General features: G+C 40.4%; 1 protein-coding gene across 1 annotated transcript; it reads right to left on the bottom strand.

Moving 5' to 3' along the window:
• On the bottom strand, window positions 1-27,347 carry ZBTB10 (zinc finger and BTB domain containing 10). The gene is made up of 5 exons (XM_032676645.1): window positions 26,132-27,347; window positions 18,173-19,070; window positions 8,293-8,466; window positions 6,102-6,277; window positions 1-2,720 (listed from the first exon to the last, which is right to left on the bottom strand). The coding sequence occupies exons 1-5, from the start codon at window positions 27,056-27,058 to the stop codon at window positions 2,415-2,417; spliced, it is 2,481 nt and encodes an 826-aa protein (XP_032532536.1). The 5' UTR covers window positions 27,059-27,347; the 3' UTR covers window positions 1-2,414.

Raw genomic sequence — 27,347 nt, forward strand, 5'->3', positions numbered from 1 at the left:
TGTAGTGTACCAAGTGTATATTTCAATTTACTGTATGCAGTCTAACAACAAATTTGGTCATAATTTACCAGATATACATAAATGATTTAAGTAGTAAAAGAAGATTCAATTCCAAGAGAATAAGTTCATACTTGAGGAAAAAACCCAACAAAACAAAAACAAAACAAAAAAAAAAAAAAAAAAGGAAAATACATTAAGAATGTAGAGCCAGGTCCAGTTTCTAAGTATTAAGTGAGTAGTATCCTAATAAAGCAGATTTAGGTGAATTTCATATATATATATATATACTTATATATATAGACAGATCTACCAATTGTAAACTATGGTTTTAAAAGGGATAAACGGGATGGAAAAATCTTTATGCTATACTTACATATTCACAAAGCAGAACATTACTTTAACGTTTAAAATACTTTTTAATTCATATCATTTTTGCCCAACTAATTTCTACTTTGGACCCCACCAGGATTACACATTACTCATTTCAGTCTAGAACAATGAGAATAAAATGTATTCTTCAGTGTAAAAAAGGCACCCCACCCTTCCCACCCTCCCCAAAAAAACCTAATCACGTCAGGTTTACAATGATGTGGAAGCTACCAATGAAACAAGTGGATGATAAAAAAAAAGCATTTTAATTCCCATATAACTGTAGTTCAAACTTAGCTTCAATCAGCAAAAACAATGTCTTAACATTATGTTACTGTTCTATGGACAACAGTAAAGCTTATCTCTTTAAATACATACCGACTTTGATCAGATGGAGCACCAGTAAGATTTTGTCTGTCAAAGCATAATTCAAAAGTTATCCACACAACTACCATAATTTAGTTACCTGATATAAAATAGGAAAAAAATATACTCATTTTAAAATAAACAAAGTTGAAAAATATGGTGACCCTCAATTGGTTTTTATACAGTACTGTCACACTGGCCTAGCTATGTGTCATGATAAATGCTCTGCATATTTACTCATTGTGATATAATAGTACACCAGATGTATTGTTCCAATGATTGCCTGAATTTGTTTGCCTTAGGCTAGACAACACAGAGGAGTTTAAGGTGAAGGTGTAATGCCCTCCCCTCCCTATAAAAGGGGCCTGAAATCATTGGTACAATATTACAAGCTTAGGGGAAAAAAAAAAAAAAAGTCTACATGGCTACAAAAATTCAAGTTTCAATGCCTCCTAGAAAATCTGAAGCAAAGAGCATAGGGAGCATATCCTCCTGAAAAGTGGACAACTCAAAGAGTATTATTTTGCTTTGGACTTTTTGTTTTGCTTAAAAGAAATAATTCCAGCAAATGAGCAAATTAAATGTAATTGGTTTATATTAAATACTAGCAACAACCCATTAAGTACAAAAGAATAAAAAATAGTTTGTGTTCATTTTAATGATGAACGATGGGCAAAATAGCCTAGTGTTCAATTCACATCACAAACTAGCCAAAAAGCGGACAAGTGAGAAATTATTGACCAAAGAGTTGTTTAATATGACACTTTCTCCATTCCTTGTATTTTTATTTTGTGGGACTGAGGTATACACCAGGGAAATCAAAAAGTTTGAGAAGGGGCACCTTAGTGGGAAGAAACATTATTACATCAGATACCTTTTAGCATGACTGTTTCTTTTGACTACAAGTGGCACAAGAATTACCCATGCTCTGACCAGTCTATTATTTTCATTATTGGTCATTTCTTCTGCATTATCATTTTGAAACTGATGAATCAACAACAACCTTCTTTAAAAACAGGTGCTAAATTAATGCCATTAACAACTTCTCCAGTGCTTATCACCCATACCACCTGCCAGCACAGAGCCAAAAGTTTTCAAACCAAATTTCAGTATGGTTTTGGCAATATCTGTGGCGCATATTTAAATGACTGGCTTTCACCTCTCAGGTTATGGAAGGGATAAAATTTGTATGGCAAAGACGTGCTTGTGGAAAACGAGCCACTACCCCAAATTACCTTCGCTGACTCACTGACCATTAGTAGAAGTGGATTTGGGAAAGCTGTCTTTGTATTTCCATACAAAGTTGTAATTTTCTTCATTCATGTTAACAGATACATGAATGTGTAACATAGTTACAGTTACTACTATGTCTGAATAGGACCCAAGTAGCTATAGCCTATAAATAATAAAAAATACATTTTTCTTTTGATAACTGACTGTAGATGTGAGGACTCTGTATAATTCAACCAAATGGTTGTATGCTGTACAGTCCTGTGCAAATATCATAAAAAAATTAATAATCCTTTTTTTGCTATAAGGCTTTGACCCTACATTTTTCACAGCAATGTAACTACCATCCAGCCTGTACCATATTTCGCAAGCCTTCAGTCCAAAAATTCATATAGTCAAATAGTCAATCCATAGTGTCCATTTGCAGCACCCTGAAGTCTTATGCTCTGTCAGTCATCTAAAGGCATACAAACTTCCCCAGCTTCATCCCATCGGGACTGGTCATTCTGTTCTTCTACATCATCACCAAGCTCCTCATCACCTTCTCCCACTTCATTTTCCTCATATTCTTCATCCCTAGGGAAATCTGTGTCCTGCACCTGGTCTGCTCCCTCTTGCCCTCCAGGCTGAGATTTATCTGCACAGTCTACACAAACTCCATAACGTCGTGATCCATGTCTTATTCCAACGCTGGCTGCTAGCATGAAAATCTTCTTACACACCATACACTTATACTTTTTATCCTTTTTATGCACCTGTGGAAGAGAAATTTTAACAGGTGAAAATACACATAGCAAGTTACATTTGCATACAGTACTAGAAAACTACTGATAATAACAATAGTAACTACTAATACAAAAATTCTTTTTGAACATTTCCAAGAGATACTCAACACTGTTCAGAGTAAGAGAAGGACTACTAGAGATCTGTTTGTGTATTCCTCAATATACATGAGCTATTTCCCACAAGCAAACTTAACACCTGCCTGTTCTGTATACAGGTGAGTGTTCAGTCCACAACTGCTCACCCTACAGAGCAAGACTCAAAGGCAACGAGAACAGTGCTTATCCTGCACACAGGATAATATCTCATTTAGAAAACTGCCTTTACATTTTTAAGTTCTAGAAACATTTAGAATGAGCAAGAGTTATTAAATTCTGTGCGAATTCAAAGAGCAAAACCCTTCTTCCACAACATCTTTATCCCAACGTAACCAAAACCAATATCAACTTTCCAGGTCCCTTTAGTGAGTTTTTTGTCTGTATGTGAGCCTGTGTGTAAAGTTAAAAGGTTGTTGTTGACTAATTTGACTAAATTTTAATTTTCAGTTTGGAAGTATGTTACTTGTACATGTAACTGAATTCAGTAGCCATGTATATTAGTTATTATCTATGAAAAAATTAAGTTGAAGAGTTCCTTCTTGTATCTGCTGCTTAAATATCTCATTTGAAGTCCCACTGAAAAATTGCCATTTTAGATAAAACAGAAATTATCATCCAGATGAGGGGAAAAAAATTAGGTCAAGATACAAATAGTTACTTCACTCCTGCTGTATAATCTGTAGAGCTGATATATGTGTTTTCCTCAGCCTCTAGACTTACATAAAGCAGAATGTTTGAGATTTGTTGAATGGAAAGGGGAGAGGACGGGGAAAAAAAACAAACAAAGAAAAAGTGTTCAGTCTTCAGTGGGGAAAGGACACTTGAGTTAAAGCATAGAACTAGGCTGAGTTCATTCTATAGCTATTTTCACAGTCTGACTTCACCTCCTTTCCTGAAGGGGAAAAAAAAAAATCTGCTCAGATACTGCAGGACAGAAACCTGAAGTCCCACTCTGCTCTTCCTGGTAAACTGACCATCTCCCAGTGTTGCTGTCTTCTCCAGTGAGCTGCAAAGGAAGGAGCAGCTGCTGCATACGGCCATCAACGAGGTGATAATGCCTCAGCCTCCTCTGCCACCCCATGGAGCTGCCCTGCACCATCACCACCTCCCTCACTGCAGTCACCTACAGACACAACAGTTCCTCAGACTCAGTAACATCACAGGTACTCCTGGCCCTTTAGGCATCTAAGCCTTCAACAGATGGTACGAGAGGTGAAGAAAGGCAGCAGTGGCAGGGTGGAAAGAAGTGTATCTAAGATTAGCAAAGTCCAGCAGAACATAAGATGCTGGTTCTAAAATTTACACAGGAGCTATTAACATATGCCTTCATTACCTGTTATAAACATCTTCTAGAATTATATCCTGATATGACTCAGGTTATTACTTACTTTTAATAACATTACTGACTAACAAACTCAATTTCATTATAACAGAAGCTAGAAAGGAAAGTTTGGAAGACTTAGATCAAAAGCTCTTTTCTGCATCCACATGAAAGCACGGAAGCTTTCCACTTTTTCTACTCACTGAGGAACAAAAAGCCAACTACAGGGAGGCTATGGAGACTTACAGAACACCTTTGTGAGGTGAGCAAAATGGTCCATTGATTCTAAAAGGACTGAGGAGAGCTACCAAAATCACAGAACCATAGAACGACTTGGCTTGGAAGGGACCTTAAAGATCATCCAGTTTCAATGCCCTGCCATAGGCAGGGACACCTTCCACTAGACCAGGTTGCTCAAAGCCTCATCTAACCTGGCCTTGAACGCTGCCAGGGATGGGGCATCCACAACTTCTCTGGCTAACCTGTTCCAGTGCCTCGCCACCCTCACAGTAAAGAATTTCTTCCTAACATCTAATCTAAACCTACCCCCCTTCAGTTTGAATACATTCCTCCTTGTTCCATCACTACATGCCCTTGCAAAAAGCCTCTCTCCATTTTTCTTTTAGGTTCCTTTCAAGTACTAGAAGTATTAGGTCTCCCCAAAGCCTTCTCTTCTCCAGGCTGAAAAAACCCAAGGACCCTTCCTCCAAGGAGAGGTGCTCCATCCTTCCAATCATTTTCATGACCCTCCTCTGGACCCAATCCAACAGGTTGATGTCCTTTCTGTGCTGGGGACCCAAGAGCTGGATGCAGCACTCCAGGTGGGGTCTCAAAAGAGCAGAGTGGAGGGGCAGAATCACCTCCTTTGACCTGCTGGCCACACTGCTTTTGATATAGCCCAGGATACACTTGGCTTTCTGTGCTGCAAGTTCATGTTGCCAACTCATGTCCAGCCTCTCATCCACCAGCACCCCCAAGTCCCTGTCAGCAGGGCTGCTCTCGATCTATTCATCCCCCAGCCTCTACTGATATGGGGTGTTGCCCCAACCCAGGTACAGCATCCTGGAGAAGTGCACTTTACCCCCACTCCATGTACTAACCTCTTTTGTCTATCTACAAAGTATGTTGCAAAGTGAGATTTTTTTTTTAAAAAATCACAGCTTGGAGAAATGTTATTACTTTTGCACCACCAATACAATCTTGTTCTTATTACCCCCCTAAAACACACCTTGGATTTTGTACAGTAAATATCATAATGAAGGCAATTTCTTACAGACTAGATACAAAGTACCTGCAAAATACCCAAGACAGATAACACTTTCTCTGGCCCCTCAGATAAACAAGTACTCAAGTCAAATCCTGAGTTATGCAACATGCACAGGACAGTGCAAGCTGAACTGCTGATTATGGCATTGGTAGTCTGTCAGACAGATGTTTACTTTCTGCATCAGATGTTTTTCATTCTTCGCTAAATCTTAAAGCAGATACTATACTATAGCATTGTCTAGTTGGGAAATAAACATTTCAGAACTACCTCAAGATACTGTGCAATTGCTGAATTAACAGGGTGCCCTCACAGAAGACAGTGATGCAGCATTATAGAACAAGATGTGCTATTCTACTGAGCAACACTAAGCCAAAACTGCCTTTTATTATCTACAGAATACTTACATATACTGCATTTATATCATGTCACTTTCAAAATAATCTTGAAGTTACTAGAATTCCAGTGACTCTCTTAATTGACACTGCATTTTCCATTAAGAATACAAGATGTATAGTTATCACAAAGAGATGTTTATCTTCATTCATTTTAGATTACAATAAAACAATTTACATTACAACAAATCAGAGAATAGTGTTTCTTCCAACTACCAAAACATGTGAAAAAAACCAAAAACCCACTCGACACACATACACTTGTGATTACCTACCAAGGAATGTCTCTTTACATGCTCTCTTCGTGTAAACAGCTTCCCACAGATGTCACAACTGAAAGATCTCACGCCTGTGTGAATGAGCAAGTGTCTCTTTAGTGTTCTTCTGTATTTGGCTACATAATTACAGTGTGGACACTTCAACTTGTTCATGATTAAAGCAGAGGAATCGCCTACAAGACAATAAGCCATAAGGAGAAAAGATAATGAAACACACTTAAAAATATTTCAGTATGTTCTACCTGTTACACAAAAATAAACAGGTGCCAAAACAATAAAGCACCCACATGACTTTTCATCAGCCAAATCAGGACAATGCCTGTCTGCAGAAATCACAAATGACGGTAAATTCTGCCTGTATGATCCTGCTAGAAAAACACCTACTTGTAACCACAGTATTTTTACTACAGAAGTACAGATCAATTTCCTGAAAAGTCGTCTTATTTCATAATAAGTTAACTACAACTTAGCAGTATTCCACTTTTCTAGAGGTCATTTATAGCAGAAAACATTTTCTTCTGGATTAGAAACCCTCTAACTTTGCAGCATTTAGACAGTTACAATCTTCTCTCCCAATATTCTATTTAGAATTACGTGCAGTAACTGTCTGCCAAGATCTGACTTGACAAATCAATAAAAAAGGTGTAACTAAGCAAGAATGAATATTGACAAAAGGAGTAGGACAATAAGAGGTAGCATAATTCTGAAATAGCTGAAAACGAAAGTTATTGGTTCAGATCTTATCTATTTTCTACTTTGGTCTAACAGTAGGAAAAAAATTGAGAGCAGAAAAGAAACTTCCAGAAGTAGCAATATCTCACTTCTTCCTTATGATGGAGGAGAGCTCTTTACATATCCTTGCACCACAGGTAACACAGTTTGCTCAAAGGATATGTGCAAAACAGGTTTGCTACAGCTGCCTATTACTGTGTGAAAGAGAAGAACACAGGATGCTATGACATGGAGAAGGCCACACAGGAATATAAGGATGATTTTGAGAATACGATATTGGCTCAAAACATACTACAGGTGAGATAATTTATGAACATAATCATAACCATCTAGAAGCACCCAAAAAGCACTGACTCAAGCTATATGATTATGAACAAGAGTTTCTCATTTTCAGGCTGGGAAAAAGAAAACACAAGTAATTGCATGTTACATGCATGGGCCACAGGCATGGGCCCCAACTCATCTAGAGTTGCCTCCTCAGAGCTTCAAAATCCATCATAATATGGAAGTCAAGTTTTGCTAACATTCAGAAGTTTGCTTTGGTATAGTGGAGCACTCAGGCAAGCTGCATGCCAACATAATGTCACATAAGTAAGTCCTATGCACATCAACAGGGGTATAACAGGCAGATATCAGGGCTGTAAGATATATGGGGCTTTAATGATTTAACAACAGGCAGACCTCCTAAGATGCAGGTTCTAATCCCTTGACTGCTAGCAAATTTCACCTTCTGATGACCCAATTTCTTCCACTGTAAAAACCCAAATAACTTAAAGTAAACCATAAACCACATCCCAGTAATAGCTCAAAGGTACAGAGAAGAGGTAAGCATTATTATTACCCAGGCCTTAAGATCCTCCTTTTATCCAAGACTTCATGTATTTTAAGGATCTAGTAACAATTGTTTTAGATGCAGTGGTGTTTTTGGTAGGTTTTCTGACAGAAAAATAATTAGAGATAATTGCTTGCTTGAACTGACAGAAGAAGGCTTAATTACAGCTGCACAGAACTCAAAATCTTTATTGCAATGAAGTTTTTATTTTGATAGAGAGACATATGCCGAGATCTCCTTTTAAAATTATATTTAATTTCTTATCTCCATCATCCAAGTGTTCAATTTCAAACACCACATATCTGTAATTATCTTAGAAAAGGGGAGGAAGCTATCAGGTCATTAAAGACTTCGGGTATCTTCACATTCAGACACAATAAAAGAGCTGACATAAATCACTTTCTGTTCTTATTCTTCCATACATTTGAATTCCTTTTTCTCCCTCTGAGGAAAACCTCAGATTTACATTATCCAGAAAGGCAAATGATATGGAAGAAGATTAAGTGTTTACATAATCTTATAAACCTTCAAACGAATTAATCAAATATTACAAGCAGTGACACAGAAGACAAAGAACCCCTATGAGAGGCAAAAACCAAACTTCTCTCCATAAGATATACTTACCATTTTCCCAAGCTTCTTTTGGCCAAGATTCTGGCAGCAGTCCATACTTGAAGTCACCAGAAGTACCCGGCAGCAGTCCATACTTGAAGTCACTGGAAGTACCCGGCAGCAGACCGTACTTGAAGTCACTTGAGGTACCCGGCAGCAGACCGTACTTGAAGTCACTTGAGGTTGCTATTAAAGACAGTCTTACTTTAGCTTCCTGGGTTCTAATCAGTCATGCTGTTTAGCAAAATATGTATTGTTTAACTGTGACAAAGAAGTTTCTAACCTTAAAATAGTAATAATAGTAGTACTTTTTCACAGTATTAAATACTGAAACTAAGAAATAACTGCATTCTTAATTTCAATGAAATGAGATCATTGAACTATTCTCCACAGCACCACTTCTTCTCCTCATCCAGAGAAAAATTCAAAGCTTTTTTCATACTACAGGAACTTTTATGGTAAGGATATTTATTCCTTCACTATTATCATGACAGGGCTACAAGGTTTTCCACTGGATTCTCTTTACAACTGCTTTGGGCAGTGACTTCATCTGGTCTGCCATAAGCAGTCTAGTTGGTACAAAAGTAAACATTTTCTACTGGAGGTATGATTTTTTTTTTTATTGCCTTAAAATAACTCTGTGGTATATATAAAGTGCTTAAAATACCTTTATTTATGTAAAGTATCCTACAGCTGTGTCTAAACCCTTTTCTGAATAATCATCTCCACTACTCCATAACCACATCAATTCAACAGACCATAATTACTTGGAATATATCACTTTAAAAGACTAGTTTGTGCATTTACATTTGGGCTTTGGGCAAGATCTTCATGCAGTTCATGTTGTCTTTGCATCCAACTTTTCCTCTTTAAAAGAACAAAACTATTCAGAAGTGATCAATGCCTCAAAAAGATCCTTGCTTGATCAAGGGAAGTGATTGTCCTATTCTGCTCTGCAGTGGTGTGGCCTCACCTTGAATATTGTGTGCAGTTTGGGGCACCACAATATAATAAGCATATAAAGCTATTGGAGAGTGTCCAAAAGAGTGCCATGAACATGATGAAAGACCTAGAGGGGAAGTCGTATGAGGAGCAGCTGAGGTCACTTGGTCTGTTCAGCCTGGAGAAGGTGAGACTGAGGGGAGACCTCATTGCAGTTACAACTTCCTTGTGAGGGGAAGAGGAAGGACAGGTACTGATCTGTTCTGTGGTGACCAGTGACAGGACCTGGGGGAATGCCCTGAAGTTGTGTTGGAGGAGGTTTAGGTTGGATATCAGAAAGAGGTTCTTCACCCAGAGGGTGGTTGGGCACTGGAACAGGCTCCCCAGGGAAGTGGTCACAGCACCAAACCTACTAAAGTTCAAGAAGCATGTGGATGATACTCTCAGGCACATGGTGTGACTCTTGAGGATGGTCCTGTACAGGGCTAAGGGTTGGATTCGATGATCCTTATGGGTCCCTTCCAACTCAGCATATTCTGTGACTCTGTGATAATTCTATACTTTTGTAACAAGTAAGAATTACATCAGTGAACATGGAATCACTACTGCAGAGCACAAAGAAGAGAGCTATAAATAGTACACAATGAAGCTGCACTAGGCATTTGACAAAAATTGTACTTGTGAGGCAAAGACCCTTCTGGCAAGAGTGCAAATCAATCTTGCCCCCAGTTCCCAAGACAGGAGTCTGTTGGAAGACATGAACTCATAAATCCATTACCTTCCTCACAGGCAAACAGACGTTAAACAAACAAACTACAGTGGTAACTGGCAGACTTCCTTTATCTGTCTGGATGATGCTTGGGTCCTCACACTGGATTCCCAATGACACCACTGTGAAAAGTCTTGAGAAGGGCTTAATAGTAAATAGATGCATTTTTGTTTTCAAGCCTGAAACTGTACCTTTTACAAGTCCAAAGACTTTTTTCTTTATCCCTACACTGCTCATTCTAAGGATTTTTTCGGGAAAAGAAATTCCCTTAGGGTAAACTAGAATTTCATGCAGCCAGTAACAAGCTGCACACTCAAACACTCACAGCTTACAGTTTTACTGGAGAAAAGTACAGATTACAAATCCTCACAGCATTAGACATATACAGTAGTTTCATTTACTGCTCAGGCAGTGTTATAGCTGGCAGCAGTGGTTTTGTCTCCAACATAAGACAATAGTTCAAAAGGATATCACCTAACAAGTAGGAAGTTTAAAATTCTATCCTATCCATTAGACAATGGCAAATGACAAGCAAAGCTGAATCACGACTGTCAAACTAGGCACTCCATCCGAGCTTTAGAAAACAAGACCTTGAGCAGATGAAGGAAAAGAAATATCAGTATTTTAGCTCATCCACCTAGCTATTTTGGTATAGAAGGAAAGAAGTGGAAAGGGGAAAAAAAATCTCTCCTTTAAGAAACAAAGCAGTGAGGAAATTTTTTTTTTAATTACTGACTCTAATAGCTGTTATATCCAAAAGAGGCAAGAACTCCTTATGCTAATTTGGACTCCAACAATGGCATCTCACAACAGCTCAAGGAATAGAACACAGATACCCTACAGACATGCCAACTACACATTCCTTTTAGGTGAGCAGCAAAACTTCCTTCTGTAATACACAAGAAAGGATTAGTGAGGAAGCAACGTATTCAGTTCTGGAAAGAGCAAAGATGACTTGGGCTTAAGGCTAAAAGCCTGCAAATAAAAACAGGCTTCAGGATCTAGCAGAGGAAAAAATATAAAACAATCTTTATAATCTGTTTAAAATATTAGATTTTTTTTTCTTTATAGGTTTTTCCCCCTGTAATAGAGCTGACCCAGCTCTAGCTGAACAGTGAAAGGTCTGCGATGAAAATATTTCCATCACTTTTTCCCCTCTTGTGGGAGAACCACTTTTAACGTTAGCAGACCATTTATGCACAAGGCTGGTATTGAAGTTTGAGGGAAGTCAGGAGCTCAAGTCAGTGCACAGGTATAGATCTTAGCATAAAAGACTCAGCACAGAGCCAAACAGATTTAAGAGGTGTTGTCTAGTGTAAATAGTAGCTACCAAATCTGTCCACTTCCAATTTGAAGAGAAAACCTACTATAATGTGAAAGAACACCAGCACAGATACCACAAGAGATAAGAGGTTGCTACATACACTTTAGTCCCTGCATAGTACAGGACTAAGTAGATAATAATTAAACCTAATGCTTATTCTTAGAATAATTCGTTGACCTAGAAAACCTACTTTCTAGATTAAGCACACATATGATGTGTTCAAAACAAAGCCACGAAAAAGGCATCTCTAACATCTAATTGCTGATCCATACAGGTAAGACAGAAATTACACAGAGACTGAAGCTGGAAGTGCAATACTTGGTCTCTACTAGCTTCCCCAGGTGGATGTAGAGCTGACAGTCAGGTAAGTTTCCAATTGTAGCTGAGCCAATTATAAGGTGTTACAGACCCCTGTGATTCTTAACATCTCCAGTTCCTCCTCCCAGAGGGCTACTGCCCTCTGAAACCTGCTTGCAAAACTGTGGATAGTCATCATCTGACCTGTTCTGGTTAAACCCAAATGATCTTGACAGGAGACTGAAAGCAGCTATGTATATAGTTGTACTGGAAGACTGGGGGTGGGGTGCAAAGGGGGAAAATATAGACTGCAGTAACGCAGATCTTCAACACAAAAAATAAGCAAAAAGCTAATTAGAAGAAATGGTGTTCTGTATCTGCAGACCAAGCCATCTGACCACGACTTCTCTCTCATCTAAGAATACTTTTCTACACTTCAGTTGATTTTCAGGAGGTATAAGTTAATAATACAAATATCATTACCATTTACCCAAATATCAAACATTTACCCATTCTTCTAGCCTGCATAGATAAGAGGCTATCAGCAACACAATCTTAAAAAAGCAAATCAACAACAAACCTAAAAATAATAAAAAACCCCAGTATCCAAATAAGCTGATTAAATATCAGCTCTAAAATTTTCAAGATGTCAATCTGAGAAGACAGACAGTCCAAAATAAAATCGTGTGATAAAGTTAGTGCTGTAAAAGCCTACACAACCACTTAATTGTATGTCCTACTGCATTTGTTCTCAGGAAAAAGGATAACCAGGAGTTAAAAACGCCAATTTTCAGTTTTGAAGGCAAGAGGTAGGGGAGCATTACCAGAAAAAGACAACATATCTGAGTCAGAAACATCCTTAGTTTTACAAGTTTCACTCTTTTTCTGTAATCAGAAATATGCTGATCGGGGGGAGAAGAAAAGGGAGACATTACTGAGTAGGGAATGATTAAGGAAGAAGATCAATTACAGAAGTCACTGAACAGGTCATTAGAGAAAGGGATATGGACATAGGGTGAGCTCAGGGAGAAGATACAAAACTTTGTATTAGATACAGTTGTCTGTAGTGAACTTCTCTTTTCTGTATATATATTAGCACTAGAAATAGTGCCAAAATAAGAGCAAAGAGAATACTACTATTTTTTCTACCAGCTTTTCTGACACTGACTGCTTATTTAGATCAATTAAAAAAAGACAGAAACTAGACAGGATAAGTGATTAGCCCATAGCTTCCAAGGATTGTAAAGAAAGCAGTGGTAATCTACTGATACAATCTGGATTGCTATTAGAGAGCTGGATTTGTTGGTTACCTTAGGCAACATGACAGAAGAAACAGCACTGTCAACACTGACATACTAAGAAGGTGGGAGAAAGAATATCTTGCACTCCTTTTGTTCCCAGAGTATTTCTCACATCTTTAACCCCGTTTCTTCTGAAAAGGATTATTCTGGAAGCACATTATTGCTCAACTGCCTCTTGCAACAGAAGGTTCCCCCAGACACTTAAGACATTTGCCAATGCAGTCTTACTAATACTTTATCTATTGCTCCCAACTGCTCTCCATTTTTATTTCTCATTCACAAAAAAAAATGGTATATTACCCTAACTTTGGAGTCAGATCTAGCACCAACTAATCATCTGCCAGATGACCACCAACTGATGCCAAACATATCATCCACTTGCTTTTCAACTTGCTTACCGAACATTCCCTGAAAAATTCCTTCCCTAGAAAGGGAAAGCTGTTTTGCTGATCTCTCTCCCACAAAGGCTACACAACTGAAACACAAGATTTTAAAATGTTTCCTCATCCACATGTGTGGGGGAGTCAGTTGCTCTTATGTACCATCTCAACTTATGGAGTTGCTGCCATCAGCATCATCACTATTTTATAAGTGAAAAAAATCAGCACTTCAGATTGGTAGTTTTTTTTAAAGTAAATGCATTGCATGAGACAAAAAAAGAAAAAAGCTTTTCAGGCAGAAAAGGTCTGTAGACACCACAAAACCTTCTTCCCCAAACCATTCACAAAACAACAAAAAAAAATTCACAGCAGTGAGACACAAAACATTGCTTCATGTTGCACGGTAAACGACAGACCATACCATGAAAGTGTGGGAATCTGCTTGTCTTTGGAATCATCCCTAGGAGAATTTAATGAACGGGGAAGAGACTGACTCTCAAATGTTGTGCTCTCTTTAGAGGACTTCTAAAAACCTACAAGGTCTTCAATACCAGATTACATAGGGAACGGGGCAAAAAAGAGGTTAAAGGTCCATCAAGGAACTTAAAAATCTTTCAACAGGGTATCAGCTGGAGATCTGAGGAAAATCTGGCTGAGAGTGATACTACCATGGAGAAGCAGGAAAAGCGCTTAGTTTTCTTAGTCTATTTTTTTCCTTTGTAACTCAACCAAGTCAGGTTTATCCCTATAAGAAATATACGCATTTCCAGATAAGTCCATCAGTCTTGATTTCTTCAAAGTTACCTGTCTATAGTGTAAAGTCCTAATCAAGTTGTTATGCTCCTCCCTTGCATCATAACAAAAGCTGTGACCAGCACTATGTTTTTTGCAAGCAGGTTTAGCTGGTTATTTGTATCCTTCTGAAAAGTAGTTGCTTCTACACCAAGCTGAATTAAATTCCTTAAGAACCCATACAAAATCATTCACAAACCCTCTTGTTCCACCAAAGGGCTGCATTCATCTTGCACTTATCCTTTCCCTTGCCTCCACCACAATACATGACACAGCAGTAACTGGCCTGAAAATCAAGGTAACACATAATCCAGTTGTAGCTTCATAAAGCTATTGCAATATTGCATACAAGTCTCCTAAAAAAAAAATCAACACAATCAGCTCTGGAAAGCATGAGCAATACTCCACAGCTGTTCTGAAGCCTGAGGAGAGGACACATATACTCCAAAACAGGCCTAGACAAAAAACATATCCAAGAAGTGATGAAAATTGACCAAAAAATCCTTAAGAACCAACATTAAGAATATGATGAATTATATTCACTGAGATTTTATGACCTGGACCCTGACTATGAGATGCTGACTGACTGCACAGTTACTTTTACCAGGGTAAACGGTTAATTGTAGGATGCACAATGGCTATAAACAATAAAGACTTTTTTAGCAGATTACCAACTAGAAGGGAAAACATGGACATAGGCAGTAACATTCAATATTTTAGTTAAACAGCTACTTGAATTAATATAGCTAAGACTGGAGAAGTCTTGAAAGCTTAAGCAAAAATAAGTAAATACAAGATGGTACATGCAATTTCAAATCCATTTCAACTTTATGGAGCTTTTCTGAAGTTCATCAAAGTGCTACTTTTAAAGAGAAAGTGTTAAATATAAACTCACTGGCAACACAGGGTAAAAGGAAGAAGCTGACATATCCTTACAGATACCTGTAGGAAAACTCACGTTCAGCAAGGAGCAGTTTAACATGTTTGCTTCACTGGGACAGGAGGGGTAGCAGATGGTTCAGAAAGCTTTTATTGTTTACTACTTAATACTTATCTAGCTGTACCCAACTGGGAAGTCCATTTACTACAGAAATCAAGGAAGTGGCTTTTGGGATAATTTTTTTAGTGAGTGTTCTTAAATAGGCTTCTACCATATCTACAGTATTTTTTCCCCCCTCACAAAAGAACCAGACTAACCAAAACCATAATCAAGGACACAGGAACTCACTTTGCATGTAACTGACAGCTCACAACCTCAGCTGGTGTTGGTTATTCCCATCAGAACGTGACAAAGCATAATAGTAGAAGCTCATTCTTTCCCTTTCAGCAACCAAAGAGACAGTGCACTTTTTAGCTCTCATCATAAGAATTTGCTATTCTTTATTTTTCTTCTCACAGCATTGTCTTGTATCTATTCCAGATGATACTTTCTTCTGCATTTTTACCTCTCAGTGCCTATATTATTTTTGGTAAGCTTTTCATCTCCACAAGAAATTTAATCCAAAACTAAAAAGTTATCGTATAACCTGCAGGTTACTCTACAACTCATTCTTGACATTCTTCCAACACTCCACTCCTCCCTCTTCCACCTTTTCTTGGGCATAGAGGCAGCAGTTCAAAGAAGAATGTTTGAGAGTGGAATCTGCTTGCAGAGCAAAGAGAAAGAAGCAGCAGTAGAGGAGAAAGAACACCCAAGGCTAAAGCACAGAGTATGGGTGAAAGCAAGCTATTATACCAAGCCCTACTTCCAGTCACTCCTTGCTTCACACAATGTGCATGCAGAGAAGAACTTCATAAAAGGTATAATTGCAAAAATATTAGATAGGGCTTCCAAGAGTTCTAATACTGACAGAAAATGTAATCATGTACTTGGGAACACATATGCTCTGAAAATACCAAGGAAATTGTTAGTTGATGGTATTTTACAGCTCAATAAAATAAACTTCCCCCTTCAGTCACAGAACTTGAAATAGTTTTGGACAGACATCACAGCACACATTCACTATGTCCCTAGTCTCCAATACAGTTCTCTTCACCAAGATGCTATATGGATGTATTTCGTAACTTAATTCTTTAGCATAACAAGGTACTGAAAACCTTGGTGCTTCTGTCAAAAAAAATCCACAAAAAATAAAACAGAACTAAACTTGTTTAATCATTACTGACTGCCCACATCCTCCATTATTTCTTCAAAAAAGCTCCACAGAACACATACGAGTTCCACAGAAGGCAAACAAGTATTTCTTTCTGTTGCTAGTGACATCACTTAGTAGACATATTCTCTGTATTTCCATTGGTAAAAGAGGTTGAATAACCACCCCACAGAAATCAAACAGAAATCACATGCTAAATTGTGTCAGAAATTTGATGTTTGTGGAATTTATATACAGGTCTTCAGCTCCTGCTCCAGACCCTTTTTCATGCCACTGCAACTATATCGAGTAGTGTAGCCTAGCACAAGCAGATTTGTTGTGTGGGTGCTGAGGACTCAACATCCACACTATCCGGGTCTAAAGGTGCTTTACTTAAGGCTAGATCTAACCCGGTGCTGTGTGGATCTGAGGTCTGTTAGCAATTGGCATGTTTTTGAAACATAGCCTCTATTGTGATTTCAGCTTGAAAAATCCTGTACAGTCTAGGAAAGCTCAGACAGTAAGAGAAGATCAGGAAATTCACTTTACATGTGCAGGTTCCCAAGAATAGCTAAAGCAGATCTACCCAGAGTTGAGAGATGAAGGCTTGAGATAGGCAAACACCCTGAAGCATTTGCAGAACAATGTTAGCTCCTCAGCACAGCTGCTTCTCTGGAGCTGCTCTTTGTGTCACACTACTTGCCAACTACAGGGAGGTATCTTGTACTGGAGGTATACATCCATAGTGCACAGCAGTGGGGACTAGGACTGTCATATGTCACCAGTTGGCACAGCACAGTGGGGTTACCACGTGCCCACTGCAGCACCCCTGCTTCTCTATGGCCTCCAGCCCCATAGGCAGAGGCAGAGCTCCTGGAGGAGACAGAGGACATCTACGCCACCTTCATGGTTCCAGCAGGCATATATTTTAAACTGCGTTAGAAACAGACACATCTAAAGAATTTAATTCCAGCTATGTCTCAAATCTATCTTTCATCTGATTCCTAAACTGCAATACGTTTTCAAAACTGCTAATTTGTCAGAAAGTGATGCAAATTACAGTAAAGGTAAATGACAGTATTTCAAATACATACATCAACTATTCATACAGCATAATAATAATTTAAAAAACAAAGCCCTGGACGTAATTACACTGCCCCAGATCGCAATTACACCGTGAGCAGTCTGCTGCTTATAATTCTTTGTGTGACCTTATTTGTTTAACAAACAGATATTTAACCCTATTCTACCATTTACATTAATCATAGATCCTTAAGGAAAAAAATCCTATTAACTCAGTCACTCTCAGGATTTGTTTAAAGCATTGTTTAACAAAAATATATTCCCGTCTAATATATGTCATTGTGGCATCTCTGTCCACTGTTTCACAAACTTGCTTTAAGTGTTTCTATTACAGTAGCCAGGATTACTCTGTCTTGTAGGTTCCCAGACACCCCTATAATAAAGCTCAGCAGAATGCTGACTTCACTTTCTGAGGGACGCTCAGGTGAAGGAAATGACTGGAAAAATCTTTCTCTAGCGCAGGGAAGGAAATTATAAAGGTCCCTGCTCTCTCTCTGCAACCAGCTAATATTCATTAGCCAACAGTTATTACTCCTTGGTTTTGTGCCTAATAGTCACCACAGATTAAATGTGAATGTAAGAATTTTAGTTTGTACCAGCTGATAAGGATCCCCAATTCAAGTATCAAATGCAAACAGCACATTCCATCCTGCACAGCACAGCACTGCCATTACTCTTTCCAGCAGAAGATCACTGCTGTGCCCCAAGGCAGAGAATCAGATTAATGATTTAGTAACATGATTGCTGTGCTGACTTCACTAATCCTATCCAACATACCTTTATAAGAGTTACACTGTTGTCAGGTACTTCATTCAATACTTTATTCAATACTTTACTTTTCAAATAACACGATCAGGTTAAGCAATATTTACCTGCTTCTTCTTTAATAAATGACAGATCTTCTTCTGGATATGGGACCGACGGTTGCAACACTGAGCAATCTTCTGAGTTCTCTTCAGTATTAGGTGGTATATTATAAATAAATCTCTTTGCAGTTTGGTTTTTCCTTCTTGCTTTTCCAGGTTCTTGAACTGATTGTCCCTGTGCACCCATGTCATTCCACACAAAAACTTTTCCCTCACCTTGAGATTCATTTTCAGCCATTTCAGGTGAGCTGTCCTGGACCCAACTGCAGTCATTCATTTGGTAGCTTTCCATTTGGCCCTCGTCAATTGGGTAGGGATCGTTCTCAGTTTTTATGCTACTTGCCAAGTTGGTAAGGTTTCGTGTTGCCCAGAAGCTGGCAACTTTCTGATCCCTTGGAGACAAACCATCCCTACTAACAGATCTTCTGTTGTAATCCACTACAACGGTGTCTGGAGCTTCCGATTTTATACTTATGTTTAAGGCATCTTTAATGAAGTTGCGGCAGGACTGGACAACCTCCGTCATCTGAAGGTAGCTGGCCACCGACATCACTTCAATGGCATTTTGGCTCGTAAGCACGAGGTTACCAGAATATAAGAAGTCCAAGATGACAGAAAAACCTTGAACAGCAACAACGTCTAAATAGGTAACAGTGGTTTGGTTCCGGCTTTCTTTGTTTGTAAAGCAATACAGAGTCTTAAAGAAGCGGCTGCCTGCAACCAGGATGTTCTTGTGAGCTCTGAAGACCCTCCCACTCACCACAATATTAACATCACAAAGAATGCCTTTCTTCCTCTGCTCGTTGAGCTCTTGCAGGAGCTGATAGCAGTAAGAGTTCTCGTTTGGCCTACTGTTAAAATCACAGTATCCTTCATTGTTCAGTTCTGATGGTAACTCTGCCTCCTGCAATTAAAAGGCCACAAACATAATTAGTGCTCAGTGAACGCTCTTCTTAATCCTCCAACACTACAATAAGGATATGAAAATAATCTTAAGAAGATAATTTTAATCAAACAATTTTTTGTTATTTATGTTCTTGGTCACAAAGGCAGACAGGAATGTGTAATTAACAAGCTATTTTTGAAAACTAAGAGTCATGATCTTGTTCTGCACCTTCCACCCCCCAATTTGAAACAAAATGAACTAGTAGATTTGCCTTGAGGGCAAAGGAAGTGGAATTTCAGCCAAAAGTAAGGAAAGATTTAGTTGAGTGTGAGGTACTCATTATTCTTAACCCACGTATATAAAGACTCAGGAGCCTCTCTTTCCAAAGATTTAACTAGATGATTCTTACATATCCAAACACTTATTCTTCCCTAGAAATCTCCACTTCAACAAGTAAGCAGAATCCTGATAACTGACTAAATATTTTCTCATGCTGAGAGAAGAACACCTAAGGCTTAGAGCTGTATCTCCCAACCTGTCTTGAATGTTTTAAAGAAAACATGTTGCTGGAATAGATATAATAGCAGATAGATTTCTTATACAGTTCTACAAATTAAACATTTACCATCTACTTTCTAACTGTGGCAGGTTTAGGATTAAACAGAAACAGTATCACATGGCAAGTAGACAATACTGCAGACGACCAAAAGAAATACTTAAGCTTCAATTAAATTACTTAAGTAAGACTTTCTTGAATTAAACTTCACTGAAACTTTCCAGTGGCAACACCTTTAACTGGTACATATTTTACAGATGCAGCCTTTTTAAGATGTGATCTCAAACACAGCTTCAAAATGTTGCTAAAAGCTGACATTATCAGCCAGAAATAAGTTGTTATTAAAAATTAGCTCAGACCGTGAGAGGCTGGTAAGCATCAAGAGATCTGAACTGGATTTCAGAGCATTTAGAAAATGATGTTTCAGAGTTGCTACAAAGCAGCAGCTAGGGGAAAGCAGAAAACAACACCGACTGGCATACTTTAGACCATACTTATATGGGTTGACATATGCTGCCATCAAGAGTAGAGACTACAAGAGTCTACTTTATACTGGATCTCCAATATTTCTGTTCTTCCCTAACAAATAAGGAGAGTTCAAAAGTGGATGGCTCCAATATGGTTTAGGATGAGAGAAGATCAGATTTTGCAAGCTACAACACTATTTTCTCCCCACATTTAATAGAACATCTCACTGATTTGGGAGCTAGAGGTACTGTTAAAGCTCAACAGCCTCAACATTATAGGTCAAAATCAGCATTAAGAAGGTAAATGTTAACACTCTCATGACCCCATAATCTATACTGGGGCTAAAATATATGGTGCAGAAAAGCACTACCCTTAATTTGGGACTATGGCAGAAACTACCTATATATACTAAAGAAGTAGTTCTCTACCACACAGGAATTAGTAGATTAAATCACCTCAAATCATAATCCCAGCGTGGATCACTGCAATGACAACTGAGGCTGTAACTACATCTAAAATGCTGTTTACATCTATAAGCAGTCAATAATGCCCAGTATAACCAAAACAGAAACTGTGCCATTTCAGCATCTCCTGAGAAATCATTTCAGTTTGCTATCACATTCAAGCTGCTTCTGAATCTCTACCCTTCTCAGACAAACAGTTCAGTGAAGAGGTAGGAATAAAAGCAATTAGGCTTCTATGTAAAAACAAGCAACGGTTCTTTATGCAATGTCAGCTTAGTTTTTTCTGTGTACTCTGATAAACCCCAAGCACTCCTTCAGATCAGAGCTCTGAAACAGAGTATGCCTCAAACATATGACAGCCAAGTCTGTCACTCTTAGTTCTCAGCAGATTTCAGATCTGGACTAGCTTCCTGTCAATCCAGCAATGGAGCACTGCATAGATTCAAAACACCAATTACACTGACGTTGGATCAGATTAAGATGAAAATTATGGTACCCTGAAGTGTTGTCACTCTCGTCAATCATCAGTGACTTGCACCTCACACAGTAAGTGTTAGGTAGACGCTATGATAGCTGCCAATTTCATTCTCTGAGAACACGTTAAATACCACATAAATTAAAAAAAACCAAAACACACACAGACACCAAAAAAAAACCCAACCAAAAAAAAAAAAAACCAAAAAAACCCCACCTCACAACAATCTGCAGCAGTTCTTTAATTTTGACAAATGTCTGATTAAAGAATGGATGTAGAGTACATTTTAACTGAGCAAGTATATACACCCAGTCAAGCTGGGGTGAAAAAAAAAATTGATTTTTACAATTTTTTTTTTATTTCCTGAGAAAAGGATAGGCCAGCATGATAAAGAAGATGCAGATCACAAATGCAATACAGAAACGCAAGACTGAAATCTTAACTTATGAACAGACCAGAAGGTTGAAGGGAAAAAAAAGAGATATTACGTAACTGATGTCCAAGCTATAGGGGTGTGTGTTGGGGGAAGAGATCAGTCTCACAGGTTTACTAAAACATTTTTAAAACTAACTGCAGTATTAGAAACAACTGTTTAACTGCTGGTATGGAAGCAGCTAACCCTAATGCCACAACTCAAATGAAATAGAGTCCTGACATCTGAACAGTTACCAAACATATGTACACCAAGTGTGACAAGTAGAATTGACATTTGCTATGAGAAAAATGAAAAAAAAAAAAACAAACACCAAATTGTATCACTTAAGAGTGTTTTAAACATTTGCACAGGAAAATATACTATACAGTTCAACAGGAAGCAAGGTGCAGAGAATAATTACAGGAAAACAGCATATTTGCAAACTTCTGTTACTGACACAGCACATCCTCTGTTCTGCTTTTCTGATGAGAACCACAAAGTAATGGGATTTGCTTAGATGTCAATTATATTTTCAGAATACAGACCATGTATTCCCATCACCTATCTCAATGTCAAACCACCTTATCCTTTTAATAAAAACTAGTAAGAAATATAAGATAAGAATCAGGACAATTTCATTTCAATTTATGGAATTTACTGCATTCTAACTCAAAAACTTCTTTCTGTGGGTGAGATTGAGAAGCAGTCTAATAGAACAGAGACTACTCAAGGAAACTAATACTATGCTTATGTTTTGAATAGTTGAGATCTCCTGAATACACCCAAAGATGTATTACTATTTTATATGCATAATTCAATAATTAAACTTGCCTAAAAGCTAATAGGAGCAGAAACAGATGATCAAAAACTGTTATAAGAAACTTGTTTTTCTTTCTCCTCCTGTTCCATCAGCATACTCTGTCCCTCGGAGCAAGAACAGCAAGGGCACGAAGAAGAAAAAAAATACCCAAACCAATCTAACCACAGATTCTTTCTCAGTTGTATGTATATGAAAAGTAATTATGCCACATTTTTGTAATCCCATCCCCACTACCACATCTTACTCTACAGCAGGTTCCCTATGCCCCCAAATTAATTCTCGTCCTGACAAATGGATATTCCAACAAAATAAGCTATTAGTAGCTCCTTAACCACGTGCAGCTACAGAGGAAAAGGATCTCAAAATGATGCCCCGCTGCCATTGTACAAGCCATAGCATCTCTCACAAAGCTCAGCAATTTAAAATTGTTCCATTAATATCAAATTGAGGAGTTCAAGATGAGGTAAAAACACTACATGAAAACACAGTAAATGATAGTACTTACTCTGACTTCCTCCTCAACATTTTGCTCTGCTAAGAGTAAGTTAAGAAGTTAACTTAGAACACTGTAATGTAACTCTTACATCTGAAGCACGACTTACATTCATCACTGCTCACATAAAGCAAACAATTACAGTTCACATGGAAAAAATAACACATCAAAGGCCTTCCTCCTTTTGGAGAACTTCTGCTTTAAACCAACATGCCTGTTAGGCTGGAGAAAGCTTTTCTGGCAGTATTTCCAAAGCTTAGCTTCAAATTATGTCCAGAGAGAAAATGTTTTAAGAAGCTGGTTTGAGGGTAGGAACCCCCAGCAGCCAATAAGTCTGCATGTTATGGACCTAAATTCATCAAAGAATTAAAATATTTTGCAGTGGTTTCCCAGTAAGCACCCATTTCTTAAAATTTTTGCAACACAACAGTCCATTTATTAAAAAAACAAAGGTAATTCAAGCTGATGATAGATTTCCTTAAGCTTTAATATGGAGACAGATTTTAAAAACTGGAATAGAAAAAAAGCCAAGAATTTGGTGTTAGAAGTATCGGCTGACAGCTCAATACCCTTGAATTACAGCAGCTGCAACCACTTGTGATGTATTTTGGTATTCCAAATTAAATGTATCCCAAAAATAAACTGAAATCATCACTCATTTCTTCACGAGTGTAATATCCAACAGACCTATAGAAACTTCCACTACTTTACTGTCTTAACACCTACAATTTCCTTTCTGCACTTGAACAGTGGCACTTTGCCATATGTTTATTAGCAGCTGCTAAACATGCCCTGCAGTTGAGGCTTGTCAAGTCCAGAATACATGTGTGCTGTCTCTAACACAAAGGCTGAAAGATCTCTCCAAAGTTTCATTAAATCTAAACGGCTTTGCTGCCTCATTATGTATGTTGGAAATAGTCAGGGTACAAATTACCTACTTTTGTTCCAAGGATCTGGTATCATGGCATTAAGGAAAAAAATGGGGTTATTGTTTTGGTATTAATTTAAACATATATATCAAAAGAAATTCAAGTGCCATTAAAAGTATGAAAGGATACGGAAATTAAACATAAAAGTGGAAAGAAAACAGAGATTCTTAATCAGATTTTCGATAAAGCAAGTGTAACCTGGAAATGCACCACAAAGAGAACTACACTGACTCCTGAAAAAACGCAACTCCTTCCCTCCAAAATGTAATTGCAGAGGGATGCACAGAGGACTGTTTCCCACTTGAAAACACTAATCTCCGTACAGCTACCTTTATCCAAACCTTATCTTTAACACAATGCAAAAGAACCACTGACTCATCTATCCTACCATTTAGTTTATTATTACAACTACTACAAATACTTTTTCTTAAACCATCAGTGGTATAAAAGTAGAGGCTCATTTTTACAAAGATTCCCATGACAATGAAAGGTCTTCAAATAAACACTTACAATCTTCAAATACATACTTATATTAACTCTTAGGCTACTGTAATAACAAGCCAATATTCTGTCCTCCTTCTACCCTCCTGGTATTTAACAGTTCTACAGCAGACTGGGGATAGGAGGACAGAAAGAGCAAACTAGTACATTAACTAGGAAAAAATGCTTGGAATAGGTTTTATTTAAATGCACCTTAAATGGAGTGAGAAAATTCCAAAGGCGGTAGGAATTAGCAGCATCTACTAACACAGGAGGCTACACAGAGACAGAACATACCTCTACATGGTTAATCATTCACAACTCAAAGTCAGGAACTAGGCAACAAGACAGTAAGGAATATGCTGTGATAACGTTATGCAAAAATTAACATTTTCAGATATAAAGAGGTAAAAGAAACTAAGAATGAAAGTTTCATAATTAGAAACAAGTTACTGAAAGTGTGTTTGGCTAAAACGCTGCAGAGCGAATAGCAAAGGCAGACTGGATGACCTACTGCTGTGAAAGTAACAGTAGCTGCCTTAGAAACACACTCACTGAAAAGGCAGTATTAATCACGAAGGTGAATGTTGCATTTGTAAATCCAAAAATAATATTTTTGATAACCTGTATTTGTGCACCATAAGGTTCTTCTCGCAGTCCCGCAGCCGTTTCACATAAAACTTGCATACCTTTTCCAAGTAGCTCTAAGAAAACCTACGTTCACCTAACACTTTATCAGTCATCCTGATATCCTACCCAAACATTTGAATCACAGCTCTTGTCCAAGGTACCCTGAGCTCCTTAAAGTGCTCAAGCGTCAAACTCAATATAACTACCGCGTTACATTTCGGGCTCCAGACAAAGCTATACAACCAAGGTGGGTGTCGTAATTAAAACTGAGTTCTAAATGGGGAAAAACGGAGCGATGGGGGATTAATTCCGGCTAACAGCCTAACAATTCAAGGACTGGCCTAACCTGAAGCACACTAGCTAATGCCCGGAGGCAAGTTTAACGCCAACGAGGCGATCGAGCGAACGAACTTTCATCCTAGGAGAAAAGGCTGCAGAACGCTGCGGATTCCAAACGAGTATTCTTTAGGGGCTTTTCATCCGCGTATGTTCTAGAGCAAGCCCTGCCTCATTCGTGAGAGCAGCCAAGAAACGCGATGATTTTAAGTTCAGCCAGAACGGGAAGAAGAGTTTCACTACTCCTAAAGCGTTAGGGGAGCTCGGGCATAGTAAACACGGCTTTCAGGAAACCGCATGTTTATCTCAAACGCACACCAAGCGACTGCAAACTTCTTGCTCAGCAACTCAATCCAAAGCAACGCAATCGGCAAAAAAAAAAGATTTAAATGCGAGGAACTTGAGTACACGGAGTTATCCGATTAGCGCACCGCGGCCGTACCGCTAAGCGCGGTATCGCAATTCCAATTTCACGCTAGCGAGTCCCAGTTTCACAGGCGGTCGCTGGCCGGACACTGCCCTCCCTCCGCCCGTACCGCAGGAGGAAGTTGTAACGAGCGTATTTAAATCAGTGCTGTGACACTGGGATTCCTGCGCAACCTTTATTTCCCCACATCGCCGGTTTACCTTCACGAGATAAACAGATGAACGAATGGAAGCGGCACACACCAGCGCCAGACGGATAACGGGAACTGGGCACAGACACGAACAGCCACGGCTCGGGCTGTGTTTGTGTGCCTGCGTGCCACGTGCCTGCCCCCATCCAGCGCGACAGCCGCCCCAAATCCCAGAGTGAGGGGGCTCCTCTCCCGCTCCGGAGACGGCGACCGAGAGCACTGCGGTGTGCCCAGCCCGCCGGGCAACCACCGCCACCATGGGCGGTCACGTAAAAAAAGTTCACACACGTGGGCACGGAAAATCCCCACCTATACGAAAGGGGAAGCCGGGACCGGCCCGTCCCTCCCCACCGCCCCCTTGCCCATGCCCATGGCTATCCCCACGCCGCCCCGTACCTGCTCGGTGCTGCCGGGCTCGTTGAGGCGATGCTCAGCGGAGAGGTGGTGCCGCAGCAGCAGGGTGCGCTTGTAGTTGCGGGTGCCCTTGCAGAGCTCGTCGTGCCCCCCGGGCAGGGGCCCGCCGGCCATGATCAGCTCGGGGGGCGCGGCAGCGGCGGCGGCCGCAGTACACCAGGCGCAGGACATGAGGCCGGTCTCTTGGCAGTAGTAGAGCCACGGGAACTCCTTGAGCCAGGAGCCCTGGAAGGAGATGTGCAGCTTCTGCAGCAGGGACTTAGGCCTGGCCAGCGGGAAGTGCCTGATGCTCTCCCCCTCGCCACTGCCCTCCGCCTCGTCCCCGCCGTCGCCCCCCGACCGCCGGCTGCTGCTACAGCTGCCGCCCTCGGCGCCGCTGCCGTCGCCCAGGCTGCCTCCTTCGCCGTCCTCCTCATCGTCGCTGCTGTCACTCAGCGAGCCCCCGTCCTGGACGAGCTCCTTGCCCTCCAGCAGCCCCTCCGGCTCCAGCCCCTCCGCGCCCTCCAGCTCCATCTCCTCGTCCGCCCCCCGCCCATTGAAGTGCTTCCGCGGCCAGGCCGCGGCCTCGCAGCCATTGTTAGCGGCGGGGTGGGTGCCCAGGAGCCCCCCGCCGCCGCGGAAGGCCAGAGTCCGGCGGTTTCTCTCGGCGAACATGGGACCGGCGGCGGCGGGGGGCGACGCCGCGTCCTGGGGCAGCAGCAGCTCCTTCTCCTCGGCGGCGGCGGCGGCCTCCAGCTCCTCGGCCTCCAGCCCCTCCAGCTCCGCCTCCTCGTCCGCCCCGCGCCCGTTCAGCGCCTCGGGGTCCTGCCGCTCCCAGGCCTCGGCCCCCGCCGCCGAGGGGGCCGCCGCGGGGGTGACGAGGCCGCCGCCGCGGAACGCGAGCGTCCGCCGGTTTATCTCCGCGAACATGGCGGGCGCGCCCCGCGCCCCCCGCCCGGCCGAGCGCTCCGTCCGCCGCGGGAACGGGGCGGGGGAAGGAGGCGCCCGGCTGCCGCGCGGGGGCGGCGGCCGAGAGAGGCGAAGCGCGGCCGCTCGCTCCCTACTGCCCCGGGTCCGGCCTGGATCGCGGCGGGCGCGGGGCTGCCCACAATGGATCCCGCTCGATCGCTCGGCGGCGACGCTTCCGTCCCGACAGGCCCCGGATCGGGTCGGGTGGCAAATGAACAACGGGCTGCGCCCACAATGCACCGCGGCCGCC

Source organism: Chiroxiphia lanceolata, chromosome 1 (assembly GCF_009829145.1).
Source record: "Chiroxiphia lanceolata isolate bChiLan1 chromosome 1, bChiLan1.pri, whole genome shotgun sequence".
Taxonomy (NCBI): domain Eukaryota; kingdom Metazoa; phylum Chordata; class Aves; order Passeriformes; family Pipridae; genus Chiroxiphia; species Chiroxiphia lanceolata.